The 20237-nt window shown below is 40.8% G+C and overlaps 1 protein-coding gene across 1 annotated transcript; it reads left to right on the top strand.

Annotated features, from left to right (window-relative positions):
• The first annotated feature begins 5 nt into the window (after window positions 1-5).
• Window positions 6-19973, top strand: LOC124068854 (collagen alpha-5(IV) chain-like). The gene is made up of 52 exons (XM_046407351.1): window positions 6-242; window positions 1903-1956; window positions 3118-3207; window positions 3361-3405; window positions 3608-3652; window positions 3757-3819; window positions 3910-3963; window positions 4118-4144; window positions 5355-5414; window positions 5563-5625; window positions 5709-5744; window positions 6183-6227; window positions 6416-6493; window positions 6917-6970; window positions 7132-7197; window positions 7830-7874; window positions 7947-8000; window positions 8089-8130; window positions 8274-8352; window positions 8544-8579; window positions 8741-8917; window positions 9408-9497; window positions 9755-9838; window positions 9978-10048; window positions 10136-10324; window positions 10466-10637; window positions 10748-10837; window positions 10922-11029; window positions 11140-11234; window positions 12045-12195; window positions 12338-12448; window positions 12645-12809; window positions 13031-13117; window positions 13311-13451; window positions 13761-13859; window positions 13940-14038; window positions 14201-14340; window positions 14467-14593; window positions 14689-14769; window positions 14987-15085; window positions 15279-15326; window positions 16411-16593; window positions 16821-16951; window positions 17136-17208; window positions 17493-17567; window positions 17843-17968; window positions 18217-18312; window positions 18676-18885; window positions 18993-19170; window positions 19295-19409; window positions 19518-19690; window positions 19848-19973. Exons 1-52 carry the CDS (start codon window positions 168-170, stop codon window positions 19930-19932), a joined length of 4980 nt encoding a protein of 1659 aa, XP_046263307.1. The 5' UTR covers window positions 6-167; the 3' UTR covers window positions 19933-19973.
• Window positions 19974-20237: the final 264 nt, after the last annotated feature.

Raw genomic sequence — 20237 nt, 5'->3', positions numbered from 1 at the left:
AGCACTTGAAACCCAGACAGAGAACTATAATTTAACTGAAGTCATTACCCATACCATCACCCATCGTACAGCAGCAGATGGGTATAATGTGAAGGCTGGTAGTTGAGGAGGAGGCTCAAAGTTACTCCTGAAGCTTTTGATGTAACTGGATTGGGGCAAGAAAAGCGATGGGAAGGCCACGGTTCATAATTCCTTTCATCCTCTTTGCTGTGATGCTGATGGGCACTGGAGCAAAACAAAATGTAAGCTATTTCATTTTTCCTGGCTGACATAACATTGTACAGACAAAAGATCTGATGTAATTTAGCCAACAGTACAGACACATTTCAGCACTTGTCCAGAGACAGAAATGCTGTATTGGTTGTCTGTTTCATATCAAACTGCAAATGATGGGTTAATGCTGAGCTATAATTGTTTATTGGTAAGCGTTGTTCAAGAAAAAAAATAAATATTTTCTCTTTACCACTCAATTTGCTTTCATAGCTGTTCTAACTTGGCCTTTCAAGTAATGCATCAGTTTAATGTATTTGTTTATTTATTTTTTTTTATATAATTCCTAAAGCTTTTTTGTACAGCTTTAACCTTCTGTTGTAACCAGGTCCTACGTAAAAATCTACTAAATCCTTGTTAATGGGAGAAAAACATCTTGTAACAGTATGTTCCTTGTGTATTTCTTGTTTTGTATAACGTTAGCACTATTTATCCTTGACTTCAGCTATACAATATACAACATCTGATCTGTTTGTAATTGTTGTGTCTGTGCTTATCTGCAAACATCTTGTATCCTGAGGAGATGCAGTTTTTTACAGACTGTTTGCACATGTACTTCAGTGTGTACAATTTTCACTGGGCTATGTTGGTGGGCCTAGTAGTGAAAAAGGACAGCATATGAGTGAAATAAGCAAAACAGGCACGCAGCACAAGACAGTAAGGCTAGCTCAGATGTTTATGTAATGTAGAGCATCTTCCATTCCTGTAAACTCTTCGGTGCATGCTTAGATTCACAAACATACTAATAATTAAATGATGAAACGTTGGTCATTCACGCTAAATATGAATGATGAGAAAATTCTACATTTTCATGCTGTTATCAACTGCTGTTTAAGGTGTTGGCACTAAAATGAGTCTCATAAAACAAATATAATTATGTCCAGTTTCATTTTGCCCTTAATCATTATTTTGTGTGCACAAGGAAATTGAATTCATTACGGTAAAAAGTACACTATTCAATGAATGGGTTTTAAGGAGTAGGAGAAATTGTATCAGATCCGCTTTTCTCCCTTTTAGTTCATGAGCAGTCCGCCGTTTTATGGATCGCCACAGGGCTGAACCAACCTGGAAATGTAATACATCTGCAAAAACTCTGAGTTATATCAGTAGCTCACAGGCTATTGCTGACCTATTGGCCTACAGCCAACCCAATGTGCATCTTACTGTTGTTTTTATTATTATTATTGCAGCTCCACCTTTATAGTGCATTAGCCTCAATGAATTGTTTCCTCTGCTGATGAACAGCAATGTTTACAGCCTTTAAATTAAAGGCCTGTGTGTACACAGACACACTGGAGACTTGTTAATGTCATTTGTGAAAACTGCTTCCGTTTCCATGAATCTTCCCTAAATCCCCCCCAAAGGTGAACTTTCTTTAAATGTGCGAAACGACAAATTGTTCAACACAACATTTGTAAAAGTTGCAATTGATCATGCAACAATTTAGATCTCTCGAATCAGTGGACTTCTGTAGCTGCCTAGTGGTTGAGCCGTGAAACAAGGGTGCACATGGTGGGGGGAGGGAGAACGGTGAAGAGAACTGAAGTTGGAGGAATCTGATTCAACAAACTGATTTGACACTGTTATCTGCTTACACTGAACGTATTGAACAATGTCACAATTTCTTTTTAGTGTGTGTGCAGTGGAAAATCAAGGTGCCACTGTGAAGGAGTGAAAGGCAGCAGGGTGAGTGGATCATCTTTTGTCTGTGAAAAACATGTGACTGTATGATCTAGTTTGAGTGACACACTACATGCCTTTTGTGATTTGTTTTTTCTTCAGTCGCCTGATATTCTTACTAGTCTTACTAAGTCTTTAGTTCTGCAAATACATCCATGAACATATGAAAGAATAGGCCTTTTTCACAGTAGTGTTCAAGTATAAGCTAATGTGACAGTGAGCCAGCATGCACAGTACTGGACAGGGCACTGACCCTGAAGCAACGGAATGGAATCCATCCATCATTGGGTTTAGAATTTACTCCCGTACTTTTCCTACTGTGACATGTCAAGCTGTGAAAAATAACTGTTGCATCTCTGCAGCAGGTCTCACTGATTTTCCTCTCAAGGGGCACACATGCTACTCCACTGAAGTGGAGTTCGGCTCTGCATTAAGAACACCACGCTGTTCAACAGTTTCAACAGTTTCAACATGCTTGACTGCTTCAGGTGCAGCAGTCCAGTGGTACACTTGTCAGACCAGATGCAGGGCCTAAATAGATCTCAGATGAAAAGTGTAAATAGCTTCTTATAAAGTTTGTCTCAACATCCTTCATAAATATTTTAAGCTTGACCAAAGGGACCAGCTGTTTCATGTTAAATCAATTTGCAGTGAGCTCCAGGCAAAGATAGCAGAACACGTCCAACCCTCTTCAGTCTAATACAGTTCAAATTCAGCAATGGTGTGCAAATAATTCTGTTACTTTAAGAATGAATTTCAGGCTAACATGAGCCATTCAACAAAAATGAAATAATGAAGGACATCATCACATGAAGTGAATGTGTCTGCTCAGTTTGTTCAGCTGTACTTGAACACATGCAATCAGGCGCAGTCATTAAAAGCATTTGCAATATTTGCTGAATTTATTTATTAACCTTTGACTGTGATTGAGACACAAATAGTGAATGAGTAGTAAATTGTAAATGGACAATTTTAAATATGTATATTATTAATATTTGCTGCAGTGTTACAGGTTTGTTTACATTATTAATATATAGAAATATAGGAGTAAACAGACTTTGTTGGAAATTACATTTGCATTGTAGTTTGCTGTTTGTCTGCACACTCTTTTTATCTTTATCTGTCCCTCTCCATGTTTTTGTCCCTCTCACATACACACACACACAGGGAGACAAAGGTTTTTTCGGAGCCCCGGGTCCCCCAGGCTCAGACGGCCGTCCAGGACCAGATGGTCATGCTGGACCAATGGGACCAAAGGTAGACTTTCAGTCTACATCCCCAAAATCCAATACTGTTGTCACAGGACAACACTGTGTATAGACTGTGATGAATTACACTTTGTGCTTGTGTATCTAGACAACACTAGTTGTGCTACCATTAATTACAGTCTGTCTTCTGTGTTTCTGACAGGGTAGCACTGGGCCTAGTGGACCTTTGGGGCCCAAAGGGGATCCGGTAACATGACTCTGATATCCAAACTTGTATCTGTTTGAGTGTTTGTTGTTGTTTATTGGATGTCTCACTGTGTGAAAAATGTGTTACTCTTGAAAAGGTTTGTGTATAGTTTATGTATGTGCTTGTGAAGATGATTTCCATCCACTCAGAAGCTTCTCTGTATCCTTAAAAAAGTATTCTGGTTTTGTTATGGTCATTGCAGGGACCTGAAGGTAAAGAAGGATTTGCTGGGTCTCATGGTTTACCGGTGAGATGTCTTATTTTGTTATACATCTATGTCACTCTGTTCATCATTTTCATCTTGTTAACGGATGCATGTTACTTTTTAACTTCTCATGATATTTTTAACAGGGTATCCCAGGTTTACAAGGGCCTCCGGGACCCCCAGGGGCGCCAGGTTGCAATGGGACAGATGTAGGAAAATATTACATATTAACACTGGCATAGTAGCATTCAAACAGACAAACAATCTCTGCATATTTTCAACACATAACATACTTTTAGGGAGAAGATGGATATCCTGGTATTCCCGGGGCCCCTGGCAGTGATGGACATCCAGTAAGACATAAAATCAAAACAATTTGTTTATGTTGTTTGTGTTAAATACTGCTGTTATCAAATACAACAAATACAACAGATACAAAAAAATTATTGCACCTCTTATCAATTCCAGTCTTTTGAAATATGATTCAACTTTGTCTATACTTTACAGGGCCAACCTGGTCTGTCTGGACCTAAGGTAATAAAGTGGATGTTGCCACCCAGGGCCAGTTAAGTGTGTGTTGTATTTTGGAAGGGTGACACTGCAGAATTGCTGAGCAGTTATTGCCTTTTAACAAGTTTATTAGCAGAGTCCTCTTGCAGAAGCAAAAAAAAAAACAAACACTGACACAAAAAACATGACACTGCACTATCAGGTGCCCTCTCAGTTTCCCCAAGCTTATTTTGTACCTAGACAATATGAGGCCATTGACTTGTCCTTTGATTTTTCTTTAAAACTTTCTTTTAACTGCGTCCTTCCACTTTTATTTGCAAGACACAAGAAATATATTAACTCTCAAAGCTAGATTTCAGGACAAAATTGTTTAAATGTTTATTTGCATGCAAGAACGGTAGCATTGCATCATGAAGTCATTTATTGTGAGAATTATTGTGGTTGTAATGACAATTTTCTGCCATAGGCTTTGTCCCAAGGCGTGGCTCTGTAGATTCAGTAGAGCCAGTCAACTCTGAACAGTTTTCACCTATATCTATTGAGCACTTATAGTATGACCGACCTCTCAAAGTGCTTTACAACACAAGCCAGTAATCATACACACATTCATACACTGGCAGCAGAGCATCATCACTGATGTCAGCGTCAGTCATTTGACCGAATACTTAGCCAAAAGAAACTAGATTTATCTGGGCCGGGTTTCAGCTGTTCATTGGCAACATGCTTGAGTCTGTCATCAGACTAATTCTATACCCTTTGAGACTTATGAGTGTGTGACATTACAGTATGAGAGTTCAGTTTGACCATTTTCACTTGCCTGTGTTATGGCAGTGGATACTTTTAATCATCTTATCCTTACAAGCCTGTTGAAGGTGAAGCCTGTGTGAAATTGTCATTTCTTAACCTTGTTTTAAAAGTACAGTTAAATCCCTCTGCTAGTTATCCTGCTGTTGTTACTGAATTTGTGAATAAGAAGTGAGTATTTGCAGTCATTTCATAAAAACAACCCCCAAGAGTCTGAATATTATCATTCTGATTCAGAACACACAGAGCACAGATTCACAAAGATGACCGCTGAAGCCTCCAGGGCCCACCTGTGAACTAGAGTTACAATATGCTTTATTAAATCTTACAAGCAGCATTGCTGCATTCCTACAATTATCAGGTATTTCAAGATTCAATTCAGCAGTTTTAACAACTTCTGTGTTAAATAAACATGCTTACAATTTTACAGGGTGAATCCCACATAACAGTGAATCCAATACAAGGACCACCTGGGAGGGACGGAGTGCCGGTAACTATCTAGATTGCATTGTTAACAATATAGTTTTGGTTGGACAATATTGCCCATCCAGCAAACAGAGATATAAAAAGCAAGGCTAGATTAGAATTGTTTTCTACATGTATGTGTATTTACAGATGAAGCTTCCCTTATATTTCAGGGAGATTCAGGTTTCCTTGGAGAGCAGGGTCCGATAGGGGACCCTGGACCACGGGGCACTGATGTGAGTAAAATTTTTCAGTTGTCATGTCTCTATAAAAGTTAATATGTGACACTCAATATAAATCCTGCATTGTTTATGAACAGGGGTTTCCTGGTCGTCCAGGGCCTCCAGGACTGAAGGTAATGCTGATGAAGATTTTTTCTTTGGGTATGTGTGTATGTGTTGGACAGCTTGTACTTAAGAAGTGTGAATATTTATTGCATGTCTAAGTGGAACAGCGGAAACCTACAGCTGCATTTTTGCTTTGCTTTGTTTTGTTTTGGCCTGGTTTTCCGGTTATCATAGTACCTCCTGTCTGGGAAAATGTCTAAGTTGTTGCAGCTGGTTGGTCACACTGTTTGGTCTCTGGAAGGGCAGTATTTTACCTTGAACACCTGCATGTGATACAATCTCACGGTTTCCTGTGAAAGGAGGAACATGGCGGTAACCATCAGTGGGAGTTGGCAGCAACAAGGATAGTCAGCATGGCAATGGGGAAAATAACAAACATGCCAAACAAAAACTGGAAAACCAGGTTATTAATGCAAACACATTACAAATACTTTCCCATCCTACAGGGTCAGGAAGGCAGAGGCAGTATCCCAGGGCCTCGTGGGCCAAAGGTAATTTCTTTCTGTAAATACACTGTCACAATATTTTAATGAGGTAACATTAAATTAATGAGGAGAAGGTGTTTCGTTGCAAAGCATAGTACTGCATATTAATTATTCCTTTGTCTGTCACAACATTATCTGTGTCCATTATGTTTTATTTATAGTTGAAGATGATTTTTTTTTTCTTTTTGATGTAGGGGAGACCGGGACCAGTGGGCCCACCTGGGCCACCGGGTCGGATTAGGGAATTTTTTACTGGCAGTCTCACATTAAAGGTACAGTAACAGACTGAGGTCTAATAACTGTAGCAATTACATATTTCACAGAGGGGTGTTTTCTGTATGCATGGGGACAACATTAACAACATTACTGCACTGAAGGTATAAATGTTTAAGCTACGTTTAAACAGTTTAAGTGATATGCCTGGAGTTTCTAATAATTAAACTATAACGCCATCTTCATATGTGCTCAGTCAATTTCATTGTAAAGGTTTTGGTTTAATTTGATATGGCTTTAATATCACTGAGCAAAAATATTAGGATTCATCCTCTGAGGACCTGGAATGTCCACAGCAGATTTTATGGCAAAATATTAAAATCTTGGTCTGTTTGGGACACAAATGTTGGAAAGACACACTGACAGTTAACTGTTGTCTTTGCAACTAATGAATCATAACCTGAAGTTTGTTTGTTATTCAGGGTGTAAAAGGAGACAGAGGAGATGTAGGATGGAAAGGCTGCAAAGGTGAACCAGTAAGTTTCTCTTTAGTGCACATCACGACTCTTCACCTGAACCAATGCTCTGCGTGACATTACCTTTTTTTTATGTCTTATTCTGATTTTTTTTTAAACTCCAAAGCTCCAAGTTGTTGTTAATTTATGTTATCTCCTCCCTTATTTCTCTCTGTCTTCAGGGAAGCCCTGGTTATCATTATTATGCCACAGGAGCAAAGGGAAACAAAGGACAGGGAGGTCCAGAGGTAAGATACTGTAGTTGTACATTATTTTCATTCTCACTCTCACCTTTGAGTCTCCCTTTCTTATAGTGAGCATGTATGAAATGGAAAGAAAATGTTGCTGTCTTATTTAAGTCTTTCACCATATAATTCTCACTCCAAATAGAGGTTTAACTTTGAAAGGCTAATGGTAAAATGTTGGGAATAGCTCAATAAAAAGGATGATCAGCAGAGGGCAGCATTGCAGCATCAAACTCACTGTGATTTGCCATTTGAAATGAAAAGATATAATTGTATAATTTGAGATGTATGTATGTATGTATATAAAATGTTTATATGTTCTAACAGAGTTAATTGCTTTGTGACTAATTTACTGGGCTATTTAATGTCAGGCCAGTGAGACTGAGAGCATTCCGACCTGACTTCACTGGATCTGAATATATCTGATATTTTGTTAGAAATCAGTGCATCAAGTCATGACTGAGACTGAGAACTGTTTTTCACTTTTCATTTTCTCCACTCAGTCTCAATTGTTGACTGTTTTTATGATTGTCAAAAATATATTTTTAGTAATAAACTAAAGGATGTCTGAGGCTCTTGGTAAAGAACTTTTTTATACAAATTATCCCCTTACAAATTCCTTCAACTTCTTGCAGGGAGTGCAAGGGAGGGATGGTGATCCCGGACAACCTGGACTTAAGGTATGCTGTGAGTGCATGTATAGTGAGTCATAATATGTGTGTGGGATTTGAATACAATATAGTTTTCTTTAGGGGCTGCCTGGCCCCAGAGGTGATCCAGGATATTCAGGGACACCAGGAGGGACGGTCAGTGATCTGTCAGTGCCAAAATCAATAATCATTCTTCTGGTAAGCTTTGTATCATCATTCTTGTATCGTGTCTTCCAATATTTAGGGTGAAAAGGGAAAGAGAGGTCCCCCTGGTCCACCTGGAGATGTGAGTTTATGCCCAGCATTTTGGTACAGATTTTTTTTTTGGGGGGGGGGGGGGGGGGGGGGGGGGCTGGGGTACTACTGTGTCAGTGAATCCATCTATTCCACCAAATTTTCCCTACATGTTCCCTGTGGTTTCGTTTACAGATACTTGTGACCGAACCGCTCAAAGGATACCATGGAGAGCCTGGTCGCCCAGGCCAACCTGGCCTTGCTGGGCCTCAGGGTAGATGAACATTGTGTTGCATAATAAGGCGACCAACCAACAGTGAGATAGAGCCAATGTCTGCCACTACTGAGCGGTTGCAAATTCTGTTGCTGTAGCGATGGTGGTTATAGTACTGTGAAGTAACATTTTGCCTTCCTGCAGCAGATCCCTTTCTACAGAAATAACGCAATTAATGATTCTTCTCTTAGGTGTTTTGGGGTTTCCTGGACCTGATGGACCTCCAGGTGTGTGCAATATCTCTCTCTCTCTCTCTCTCTCTCTCTCTCTCTCTCTCTCTCTGTATCAATTCAATCAGCCAAATGGTTTGTAAAAGGTACAGTGTAAAGGAATATGACTTATGCTGTCAGCAGATATATTTCAGAGTTTCTCACTTTATATTATACAGGTCATACGTCTGGGATTTATGTGCCAGGCCCCCCTGGTCCCAGTGGTTTTCCAGGCCCCAAAGGGGACCCTGGAGAACCAGGGAATATCTTTACAGGGCTTCCAGGTCCTGATGGGGATGTTGGGGATCCGGGGCCCCTTGGGGATCCGGGACCACCCGGACCTCCTGAAGATAGAAGTATGTATAAATGTCTTTTTCTTACAAGTAATTTAATTCAAGCAATGTGACTTCTATTATTTTTACAACTAACATTAGTAGTACTGATATTAGTTCTACTTTCAGTAGTGAGATAAATATCTTGATGAACTCAACAAACTTGTTGTTTGGGTGCCTTTGCTTTTTGGTATCTTTCATTCTACTGGCTTCTGCCACGTAATAATTGTTGTGTTCCTCTGAATATGACTGGACATCTTTTTAAGGCTCACTTGCTTTCTTCTCTTTTCTCTTGTGTGAAAACAAAATATCTGTGTAGTTCCTTAACAGTACTGTAGCTAAACACTAGTTTTATGAAATAGAAAAAAGTGCCAGGCTTTTTGGGTGCCTTAAGTGAACCAAAAGCCACTGTAACAGAAGGTGAAAACAGAAACTTTTTAGTAAGTAGTGTGTGACAGTCGGAGGAAACCATAACTAATAGATTGATGGTTTTTGTTGTTGATGCTGCTCCTAGCTAACAGGATTACAAAGGGTCTCCCAGGATTGAAGGGAGTGAGGGGTTTGCCTGGACCTATGGGATACGATGGGGTGTTTGGAATGAAAGGTGGGACATTAAATGTTATTCATTAATTAATTGTTACCATTTAAATTGTCTTGTAATGGTTTGACCTCTCTGGTAGACAGTTATATGCAGTTGTTATATAGCAGGTTATGCAGCCCTTTAATATCTTCTTTAACCCCTTTCATAGACATTCCAACAGTTTGTACTATAAAGAGTAAGAAGAAAATGGTAGGATGAGGAAAATATAGTATTGTGTAATAAAAATGGGACTTCCAAAAACATACTTGTGCTGTGTACAGGAGAGAAGGGGGAGCCCTGTTATGAGTGTTTTGGATCAGGACCCCCAGGACCACCAGGTCTCCGAGGTCCACCTGGTGTCCCTGGTAAAATCCCTCATTGCCTGAAAGCACACAGATTCTCCCTACTTTGTTCTACTTCCACATTTAAAAACATTTTTAATGATAATACTGGAGAGTATAAAAGAGATAAAACTGAAATAGACATCCTGTTTCTGTCACTCAGGCCACAATCAAGGACCAGGTGCTAAAGGTGAGCCTGGCTTTCTTGGACCGAGAGGCCCGCCTGGAAGACAAGTAAGATAGCATGGGTTTAGTTTTTGTTGTTGTTTGTTTGTTTTATTTTGTTTAGAAATACTTGTAAACACTCCTTCTTGTCTGAAGGGTCCTGTTGGTGAAATGGGATTTCCAGGTGCCCCTGGGCAAAAGGGGGACGCAGCTTACTACAACCTTCCTGGGATAAAGGGGGAGAGAGGAGACCCAGGACAGCCTGGTAGGTCTGGTCCAGATGGCCTCCCTGGGTCTCCTGGGCTGCCAGGTCGCAAAGGCTATCAAGGGTCTCCAGGGGATTCGGTGAGACAGATTTGAACTTAGCTTGCCAGTTTTTGTTATTTGGGGACAAATTTTGATAGTTCTTATATTCTCAGTTGTGTGAAAAAACCCATTGAATAGAATAAGCAATTTTACGGAGCATCTATTCTGTCCACTCTCTAGTATCCCGTTGATGGAGCAGAGGGAGATCGTGGTTTCCCAGGTCCACCAGGACCTTTAGGCAGACCGGGACCAGTTGGTTATCCGGGGCAAGTGGGCTATGGGCCTGCTGGATTTCCTGGAATGAAGGGAGATCCTGGGGTACCTGGCCTGCCAGGGCATCCTGGAATTCCAGGTTAATAAACATATTTACAATTTGACAAAGATATTTATACAAAAATACACAAGTAAACATCGGGAAAGGCTGACCACCTGTATTTTCTTCTCTCCCTCTTTCATTGGTAGGTCAGAAAGGGGAATCTAGCCATATCCACACCAAAGGACTTCCTGGTCCACCTGGGATTAAAGGTCTCCCTGGCTCTCCCGGAAGCCCAGGTATGCAAGGCTATATAATTGATGGGTTGATTAATGTATATATTTAGTGTGTGTATATATATGTGTGTATATATATATATACAGGTTATCGTGGAGCACCAGGTACCCCTGGAATACCAGGTTTACATGGACAGAAAGGAGAAAAGGGTGATGTGTCATATCCTGGAAGGCCTGGGATCCCAGGACAGAAAGGTAGTCCTTGAACTATTGAGCTCAAGCTTACTTAAAGTTACAGCTTACTGTCAAAGTTTCTTTGGACGTTTTTTGATACCTCTATCACTGTGTGTGTGTGTGTTGTTCAGGTGAAAAGGGGCAGCCCGGTCTACCAGGCATTCCAGACAGGGGCTTTCCAGGTCAACCAGGTCTGCAAGGCCCTCCTGGTCCTCCAGGACTGAAGGTTAGAGACACAACAAAATCGTTGATAATATTCCATTGCTTTTAGTATTACTTGACTGGTCATTATTTGAAAGAAAAATGAAACTAAATATATCCTGTTTCAACTTCCAATCCCTGTATAATAGATACAGATGTAGATGAAAAACAGGAAAAGTCATAATGTAAAAATGATTTCTCTTTCATATTCTTGTCAAGACTTTGTTTAAAAAAAATACTTATTTTTATTTTCTATATTGTAAACATGGAACAACAGTCAGTTCAGCTTTGACATTTGAAGTGAAGTAGCCCGTCCACAATTTGACAGTTGTAAAGACAAACTGAGTACCAGCACGAAGCAGGCTATGTTTGTGCTAAGCTAACCAACTGCTGGCTGTAGCCTCATATTACTCTCTGCAAAAAAGCAAACACACATATTTCCCGAAATGTTGAACCATTTCTTTAATTGTAACCTATTCTTTTAGAGTGAGAAAAGCAGTTTCGTTTAATGCAGTGAGCAGAAGAGTGTCAAGAATTTTTCGGCTGTACTTTTTATTTATTAGCGCAAAACAGTTTTCCAGGAAGTTCAAGTGCTCATTTAACTGGGGTTTTAAAATAGATTTTGTGTCTTTGAAACATGTTTTTCTTTCCATGACCTCTGTATAAAATATGATGAAAGGATACCAGAGACAGATCTCACTGACCTATAGGCAGGTATTAGTATCTCTGTGTGGTTGTAAATTGAAAAGTCATGATACATGATTAGCTTATTACTTGCATGGGACAGCACTAGAACAATGTTGTACATACTGCATGTCATATTTGTGATTATCAGGGCGATGGTGGTGCTGGATACTCTGGACTCCCAGGCGCCCCAGGGCTTCCAGGAGAAGATGGAGATCAGGGACCTGTAGGAGACCCTGGGATCCCAGGCCTTCCTGGGACCCCTGGACTAATTGGCAGTCCTGGTTTTCCAGGAGAAAAAGGTATAGTATCCAGAAATCAAATAGATAACAATAGCCCACAGACCAATAAAAAAAACAAATGTTCATCTAAACACAGATACATATGTTCATGAATATGTATTTATACAAACATATTTACTGATTTATTATATGCTACATACAGGAAGTAAAGGTTCTGTGGGCCCCCCCGGACTACCTGGTAGTAAAGATTCATGTGGAAGTTTAACTGGATCAGAGGGACAACCAGGACAAGATGGTTCTCCAGGACATCCAGGTCAGTGTACTGAAGCCATGTGATGAACTTTACTGTCAGCTCTTGAGGAACAATTAATACAGAGGGTGAAAGATGAAAGAGAATGAATTATTTGTGATTATTTGTTAATTATCATCTCTCTCTCTGAATTTAACACTGTTTTTTCATCATTGTCCTACCTCCATTTTGTTCAGTCTCTCTGCCTCCCTTTTATCAGGGCCTAAAGGCTTACCCGGTGAGAAAGGGAATGCAGGTTTGCCAGGGTTCGGTCGTCCTGGCCCCCCCGGAGAGCCAGGTCTCACTGGGCCATCAATACCAGGTTTACCTGGGCTTCCTGGTCAAAAAGGGATCAAGGGACAAAGGGGTCTGCCCGGTCACCCAGGTATGGCAATTCCTCTCAGAGGTCAATACACTCATTTGATGATGCTATATTCTTCAGTACATCACAGCTGTGAAGTTAAGGATTTCAAATTTTTAAACCATATTAAATGCTTTTAAGTAGTGACTGTCTTCACAATGTACTTTATAAAAAAAAGTTATCTTCAATAAAAGTTCATAACAGTGTTGTACAAAAAGAAATCTTGCAATATTTTACTTCTTTAGGACTTAGAGGAGATCCTGGACCAGATGGAATATCAGGATATGGACCAGTAGGATTGCCTGGAATAACAGGACCACCAGGTCAAATAGGTAACACTCAATTGCAAACACATATACTCTCACAAACAAGTATAACAACTTGTATCTGCTCCACACTTTTAACTAATAAACTTGAATTAACAAAGTTGCAGAATCTTTTTCATGGTTTCTGTTGCTTCCTGATTCATTGTAGATGTGATTAACAGTTGTGATTGAGGTTATTGTTCCCCATTACTATTTGAAGGTGCCCCCGGCCCAGACGGAGCCAAAGGTTCCCGGGGTCCCCCGGGCATAAATGGGGAACCAGGTCCTAGAGGTCCTCCAGGCCCTTTATCACCTCCACAATTAGGCATTCATGGGCTCCCAGGAAACCCTGGTGCTACAGGTAAGCCCTTCTTATAAAAATATCCCTGTACATCCACTTAAAGTGAGAATTATTAACCATCTAAGTCTAACTGAAATGTTTCAAAGGATCTTTTTAGTAAAAAATTGTTTTATTGCTGAAGTTGAAATAAACGGTAAGTCTTTTTCTCTGCTACTTTTTTAAAACTCCACTTTTGGTAACAGAGAAGATTTCCTGTTCCCAGAGTGCATGTGTAGTCATAAATGTAATCTTTACAAGTCTTACAGTTACAGTTTAGAATATAGCTTATGAGATGATGAGGATATTCTAACGCTATCTGTACTTTGTCAGGTCAACCTGGTCTACCTGGTCCCCAAGGAGATACAGGAATTATTGGGCCAAAAGGACAGAGAGGCAGACAGGGAGCACCAGGGAGCCCTGGATTAAGAGGTTTTAAATTTGTTTTATATTTGTAAAAATAAATCATTTAGTATTTTGGAAACTATGTGTCTATGCTTTTCTGTGTGCAGGTGCCCCAGGTGATCCAGGCGTTGATCAGCCAGTCCTCTCAGAAGGAAATCCAGGACCTTCTGGAGCTCTAGGAGACCCAGGAATCAGAGGGCCTCCAGGTAAAAAATATACCTGGAGACCATTCACACTTCCTCTTGCTTTCACACAAATTCACACATCCAACCTCACATATGAAAATGCCCAAACAAGTGTTGTGCAGCCACATGGTCTTTTTGTTAATTCATCTTGCATAAAATAATTGTTTAGTTTAACTCTCACAGGTCCAAAAGGGCTTAAGGGAAACCGAGGGATCCCTGGAGAGCCAGGTCCAGATGGGGCACCTGGTTCAACCGGTTACAAAGGAGCTAAAGGAGAGCCAAATTACAGTGGATATGGACTGCCTGGACCAATAGGACAAAAGGTACTGCTGACTAATTTTAACATTTTTGATCTTTGGAGTATAATAAAATACCAAAATGTGAACAGATTCAAACATTTGTTATATTATTATATTTTTTTTTTCATTTATTCTTCTCTCTGTCCTCAGGGTGAACCAGGATTGATCAGTACTGATGTGATGAACGGTCAGAAAGGTGAACCTGGTGTTCCTGGACCTGTAGGTCTACCAGGAAGCCATGGAGCTAAAGGAAACCCAGGACCTGTTGGACAACATGGTTGCTACCACTGATCATGATATAAGACAGCTGATGATTGGTTGTATTTTTTACTCACTCTCTGTTAACATCTGCACCCCATGCCGCTATTCCAGGTTCATCAGGCTATCAAGGTCCTAAAGGTTCAGATGGGCCTCCAGGAGGCAAAGGACGGCCAGGACCTAATGGACCGCCAGGCAAGTCCTTTGAATAGTCCTCTGAATAGTATTTTCAATTACATTAGGTTACATTAGGTTACCTTAAGTTTAACATTAAGGTATTTTAAAAGTGCATCTACTGTGTAACCTTTACTGGGGACTTGAATTGGCCAAATCATGTACTAATTTCACTGTTTTATCTTATTTGTACAAGTTCAACCTCAATCTTACTTTTTTCATTTATGTGTTTCCTCAGGTATCCCAGGTCCACCAGGTATCGGTGGTTATCCGGGGCCTAAAGGTAACCAGGGCCGGGATGGGATCCCTGGACCTCCGGGTCAAAAAGGAGAAACTAGTAAGGGGAATTCTGCTCTGAATGACTCCATGAACTCATCCTGTATATTAAAAACTTAAATAAATAATAAATATTCCTCCCATGTATTTTCTTTCTGTCCAAACCACTGGCGTGTTGAACAATTGCCATTTTCCATGTAAATGGATCTAAATAACTGCAACCAAAACTTAACTACCATATGATCTCTCTGCAGTCACACTAGAAGGGAGGCCTGGCAGGCGTGGTGACACAGGTCAACAAGGTGAGTCTCAGGTACATTACATAATCATTCTTTTAAACATCCAAGTTGTGTTTTTTTTCCTTTGCTCTAAAAAGACATTTATATTTTTGCCCCTTTTTTGACAACAAAGACGTTAGCCTAGCCTAAGAAATTTTTCTGCCTTTGGTGAGCTTCAGAAGTACCAGACTCTAATGAGGTCTCCTGTAGTCACAAGATATTAAAGCAATACAGTTCACATGCCAGATGTTGAATAATGGGACTGGTTCAGTGTATCACATAATGTTGTGTATTATTATTATTATTTAATATAGTACATAAAGATGAACTACATTTGTTAATTTGAGATATAAAAATATATAATATCAAACAATACATGAGGGTTCAGAGCTTTGTTTTAGATGTGATGGTACCATAAGAGCATTATTATGCACCTGTTGTGTTGTATGGCACAAAACACCTTTCTCATAAATGCCTGCATAAATCATTTTAAACTTCAAGGTGAAATGCCAACTAGCCATGTACAACTTGTGTTCATCTCTATTTGTATCAATATGGTGTGACCAAATGACCAAATTCTAATATCTTTAAAAAGAAATGGTGTGAGTAAAGATAGAGATAATGATGCTGAGATCCACTGTTCAGAAGGACACTAATGAGTGAAAACTTGGGGGCAGCCGTGACCTAGAGGTTGGAGAAGCGGCTTGTGATCGGATGGTCACCGGTTCAACTCCTCCAGCGGACGGGCAGGAAAACATTTGGGTGCGGTGGAGTGATTAATGTGAAAAATGCCCCCCCCCCCCCCCCCCCCCCCCCCCCCCATTAGCTGGCTGATGTACCCTTGAGCAAGACACTTAACCCCCAATATGCTCCCCGGGCGCTTGATGCTGCCCACTGCTCCTGTGTGTGTTTCAGTGCATGTAATTTGCTGGGTGTTGCATGTGTGTGTTCAACTAAGGATGGGTCAAATGCAGAAGGCGAATTCAGTGTGTGTATGTAAAAATGCATATACTGTCAATAAAGCTGATTCTTCTTCTTCTTTTTCTTAATAATTTTAAACTTTTGCTGACCTGACATCAGTGTATATCTATCCATTTCTGTACTGCAGGTCCCTCTGGGAACCCTGGTCCCCCTGGCTTGTCTGTTACAGGGAGCCCTGGACCAATAGGAGACAGAGGATCTCCAGGGCCACCCGGGGCCTCTGGTCCGAGAGGACTACAAGGAGGAGAAGGGGCTTGTCTTCCTGGATTAAAAGGAGACCTTGGCAATCGCGGAAATCCCGGTTTCCAAGGTGAGAATATGATACAGGGGGACGTGGATACCAGGATTAGCCTGATGTTCTGGTGTAGTTTTTTTGCATAATGTACAAACATCAATACCTTTAAAAATGTCTTAAGTCCAAAATATTTTGGACTTAAAACTTATGTTTTTTACTCGGTCTTCAGTTGCCACATGCTTTCGTTATATTAAAATGACTCAGAAATCATCAATCTCTGCTTCTCCCTGCTGTATATGTAGGTAGTCCTGGCTTACCTGGCCCTCCTGGTCCCATAGCATCAGGATTTAAAGGAGACAGGGGGGACACAGGTCTTACAGGAAACCCAGGCTTTTGTGGATCCCCAGGAGATCCAGGCCCTCAAGGACTTCCTGTAAGTGACACCAGCGAGTATTTTTGAGGAATACTTGACAAATACCTGACAAAAAAAACATAAAAACTATAAAAAGACATCTAAAGACTCAGGTCCCAACATTTTGCATTCAGAAGTCTTCAAAACTTCACTGCAAAATTTAAAAGTCTAATCTTTGACCTTTTCATTATTTCGTTTGACCCAGGGTGCAAGAGGCAGACCTGGAAGCCCAGGTCCAAGAGGTGATTCTGGTCATCGTGGAATCCAAGGACCCCTTGGTAATCTGTGATTGCAGTTTTAGCCTATGTAAAAAACCTTTTAGGTTTTCTCTTTGAACTCTTCCCCAGGGAAAGGCAGATCTTTCACCACAGAGGAGTAACAGTGCACGATTGCTTTGTGTTCCCAAAACTGAGAGGAGACACAAATGGGACAGAGCAGTGGACAGAAAAATAAGATCTGTCAAAAATAATTGTCTTTTTCTGCTTGAAAAATGAAATTTATTAAGTATGGTGTGAAGACTAGCTAATTTCCTCACAGTCTATTTATAATCTGTATATTTTAGGTGACAAGGGAAACCCTGGACACATTTCAGGCCCGCCTGGTCCACCTGGGATCAAAGGTTTTCCTGGACGACCCGGTGCGGAAAAAGTCTCTCTTACTATTGTTCACAATAACCAGTAATAACAAAGAGCCCTGTTACAGACTTTATTCACTTCCACATTTGACCAGTCAATAAGTTATGACTAGCAGTAGAGATGCCATATTTTGCCCATCATTGTCAAATAACCCGTGCAGCATTCAAACACTCAGCACACTTAGCACAGTACTGACATTTAACAATTCAGCCACAGACAACAGGTATTATAGATTTAGGGAAATAGCATTCTAATTGTTCCCACTCTATCCTTACAGGCTTCAAAGGTGAACCAGGAATTGGCAAGGTAGTGTATGAACCAGGACCTCCTGCTTTACCTGGTCCTGCTGGCAATCGAGGAGCCCCAGGGAGCACTGGACCATCAGGGCCACCAGGCCGTCCAGGTCCAAAACTTTCAGATGTGTTAATACATTTGAGTTGCACTTATTTATGATCTTCAAATCCAAGGATACTGTACCTAACTTTGTCTTTAGTACTCTTAGTACCATGATACTGACATAGATGTCATGTCTGCTAAAATCACTAAGTAGGCTAAAACCATATCATGAAAATGAACAACTATGGAGAATTTGGATACTTCAACCAGGCTGGGTTGCTTTGCACTGTCTGACACTGAATTTTTCTGTACCAGGCCAGCCAGGCATCAAAGGAATGCGTGGTCCAAGCCCAGTTGGCCAGCCAGGATTCACTGGCCGAAAAGGAGACAAAGGAAGTGCAGGACTGCCAGGTGTGTTAATGTGGGCGGGTTAAAAGGTGTGTATGTGTGGGTGCCAGCTTGATCCTGGGACGTATGTTTTGTGTAGAAACATCTGGAGCACTCAGGTATTGGCAGCTGTACCTCTGTCTGGGTTGTGCGTTACATCAAATGAACTTCTGTATGTGAGTGGGAAGCCAGTGAGAGACTTAGTAGTGAAACATGGACCTTGTGTTACGTCCTTGTGCCAGCAACTGAACTGCACTTTAAAAACACACTCCTCAGTCTCTTAGTGAGAGCGACTAAGGCTATGGTACAACCCTCAGCACAAAAAATGATGTGACTTTGTACTTCATTGTACAGCTTAGTTGCCTTGATGGTGTATTGACTCTGCAGGTGCAGACGGCAGACTTGGAGACCCAGGCCGAAAGGGCCCTCCAGGGTTGTTAGGCAGAGGTCGTCCAGGTTTTGTTCACAGTTTCCTGATAGCTAGACACAGTCAGAGCATCCTTATCCCTGACTGTCCTCACGGCACCAGCCTCATCTTCTCTGGTTACTCCTTCCTCTTCATCAACGGAAATGAGAGAGCTCATGGTCAGGATCTCGGTAAGAGCATGGAAACCGTTGTGAACAGAAATACTGTGCAGAGTCAGCATCTTGAAAACCTGCGTCTTTGCTTGAGTCATGTCTGGCATGTCTGATACTTCTCTTAGGTACCATGGGAAGCTGTCTGCCTCGTTTCTCCCCCATGCCCTTTCTGTTCTGTGACACAGAAAGCAATTGCCGCTATGCTTCTCGCAACGACTACTCATACTGGTTGTCCACTGATACACCTATGCCGACCAACATGGTTTCCATCACAGGGGACAAGCTGGTCTCCTACATAAGCAGGTGGAGGACTTCATACATACAAACACTCAGGCTTATATTGGTCTGTTCAGTTTGATTTTCAGCAACTGTTTACAATGACTTGGGACAATATTAGTAAGGTTGTCTATGTGCTTGTGGGGTATAGGTGTTCAGTGTGTGAAACCACCTCCAATGTTATAGCCGTCCACAGCCAGACAATTCTGATACCTAAATGTCCACAAGGCTGGGAGTCCCTGTGGAGTGGATACTCATTTGTGATGGTAAACAACAACAACAACAAAAATAAGAATAATACGAATCTATGCTTTTTCTTCATGAATCATTTAATCTTAATTTAATTTTCTTTCTCTGTCCTTCATCTATTCTAGCAAACTGGTGCCGGTGCAGAAGGCTCTTCTCAGCCCCTGGTTTCTCCTGGTTCATGTCTGGAAAGCTTCCGCCAAGTACCTTTCATTGAGTGTCACGGCAGGGGAACGTGTAACTACTATCCTGATTCCTACAGCTACTGGCTGGCCTCCCTAGACCCCAACAACATGTTTAGGTAAACTGCTCTCTTCTGTGGCAATTAACAATTTTACAATGTTACTGTAAACTTTATGCTGACATTATGCAGCTGTAATTCAGAATTCTACTCAGGATTTATTGTCACATTTCTGTCACTGTGTGTGTGTGTGTGTGTGTTTTGTTCTCTGTAACAGTATAACCGTTCCTAAGACAGTGAAGGGACCATCTCTGCAGAGTGTCATCAGCCGTTGTCGAGTCTGCAGGAAATTGCACAGATGACAGACACAATAACAATAAACAGTTTTTGCTATCATTTGAAATATGAAAGTGGAAATGTTAATGTGTATATCTGTTTGTTAGACTGGTGCTTTCATGTCACACGTAGCTCTGAAACACATTTCGACCAGCTCATCTTCAATTAGTTTGTTACATAAGATGTGATGAGTATGTCCATTGAAATTATCGATACATTAAAATCTGGTAATAGCAGTGATAATAGTACTAGTAGCAATGGGAGCGCTGTGTCTGATTCAGATTTAATGCAAACTGGTATTAATATTATAAATATCACAGTCACATGTTGA

Source organism: Scatophagus argus, chromosome 13, assembly GCF_020382885.2.
Source record: "Scatophagus argus isolate fScaArg1 chromosome 13, fScaArg1.pri, whole genome shotgun sequence".
Lineage (NCBI taxonomy): Eukaryota > Metazoa > Chordata > Actinopteri > Scatophagidae > Scatophagus > Scatophagus argus.
Note: the sequence above shows the minus strand (reverse complement) of the source record. Positions and strands in the feature narration are given on the sequence as shown.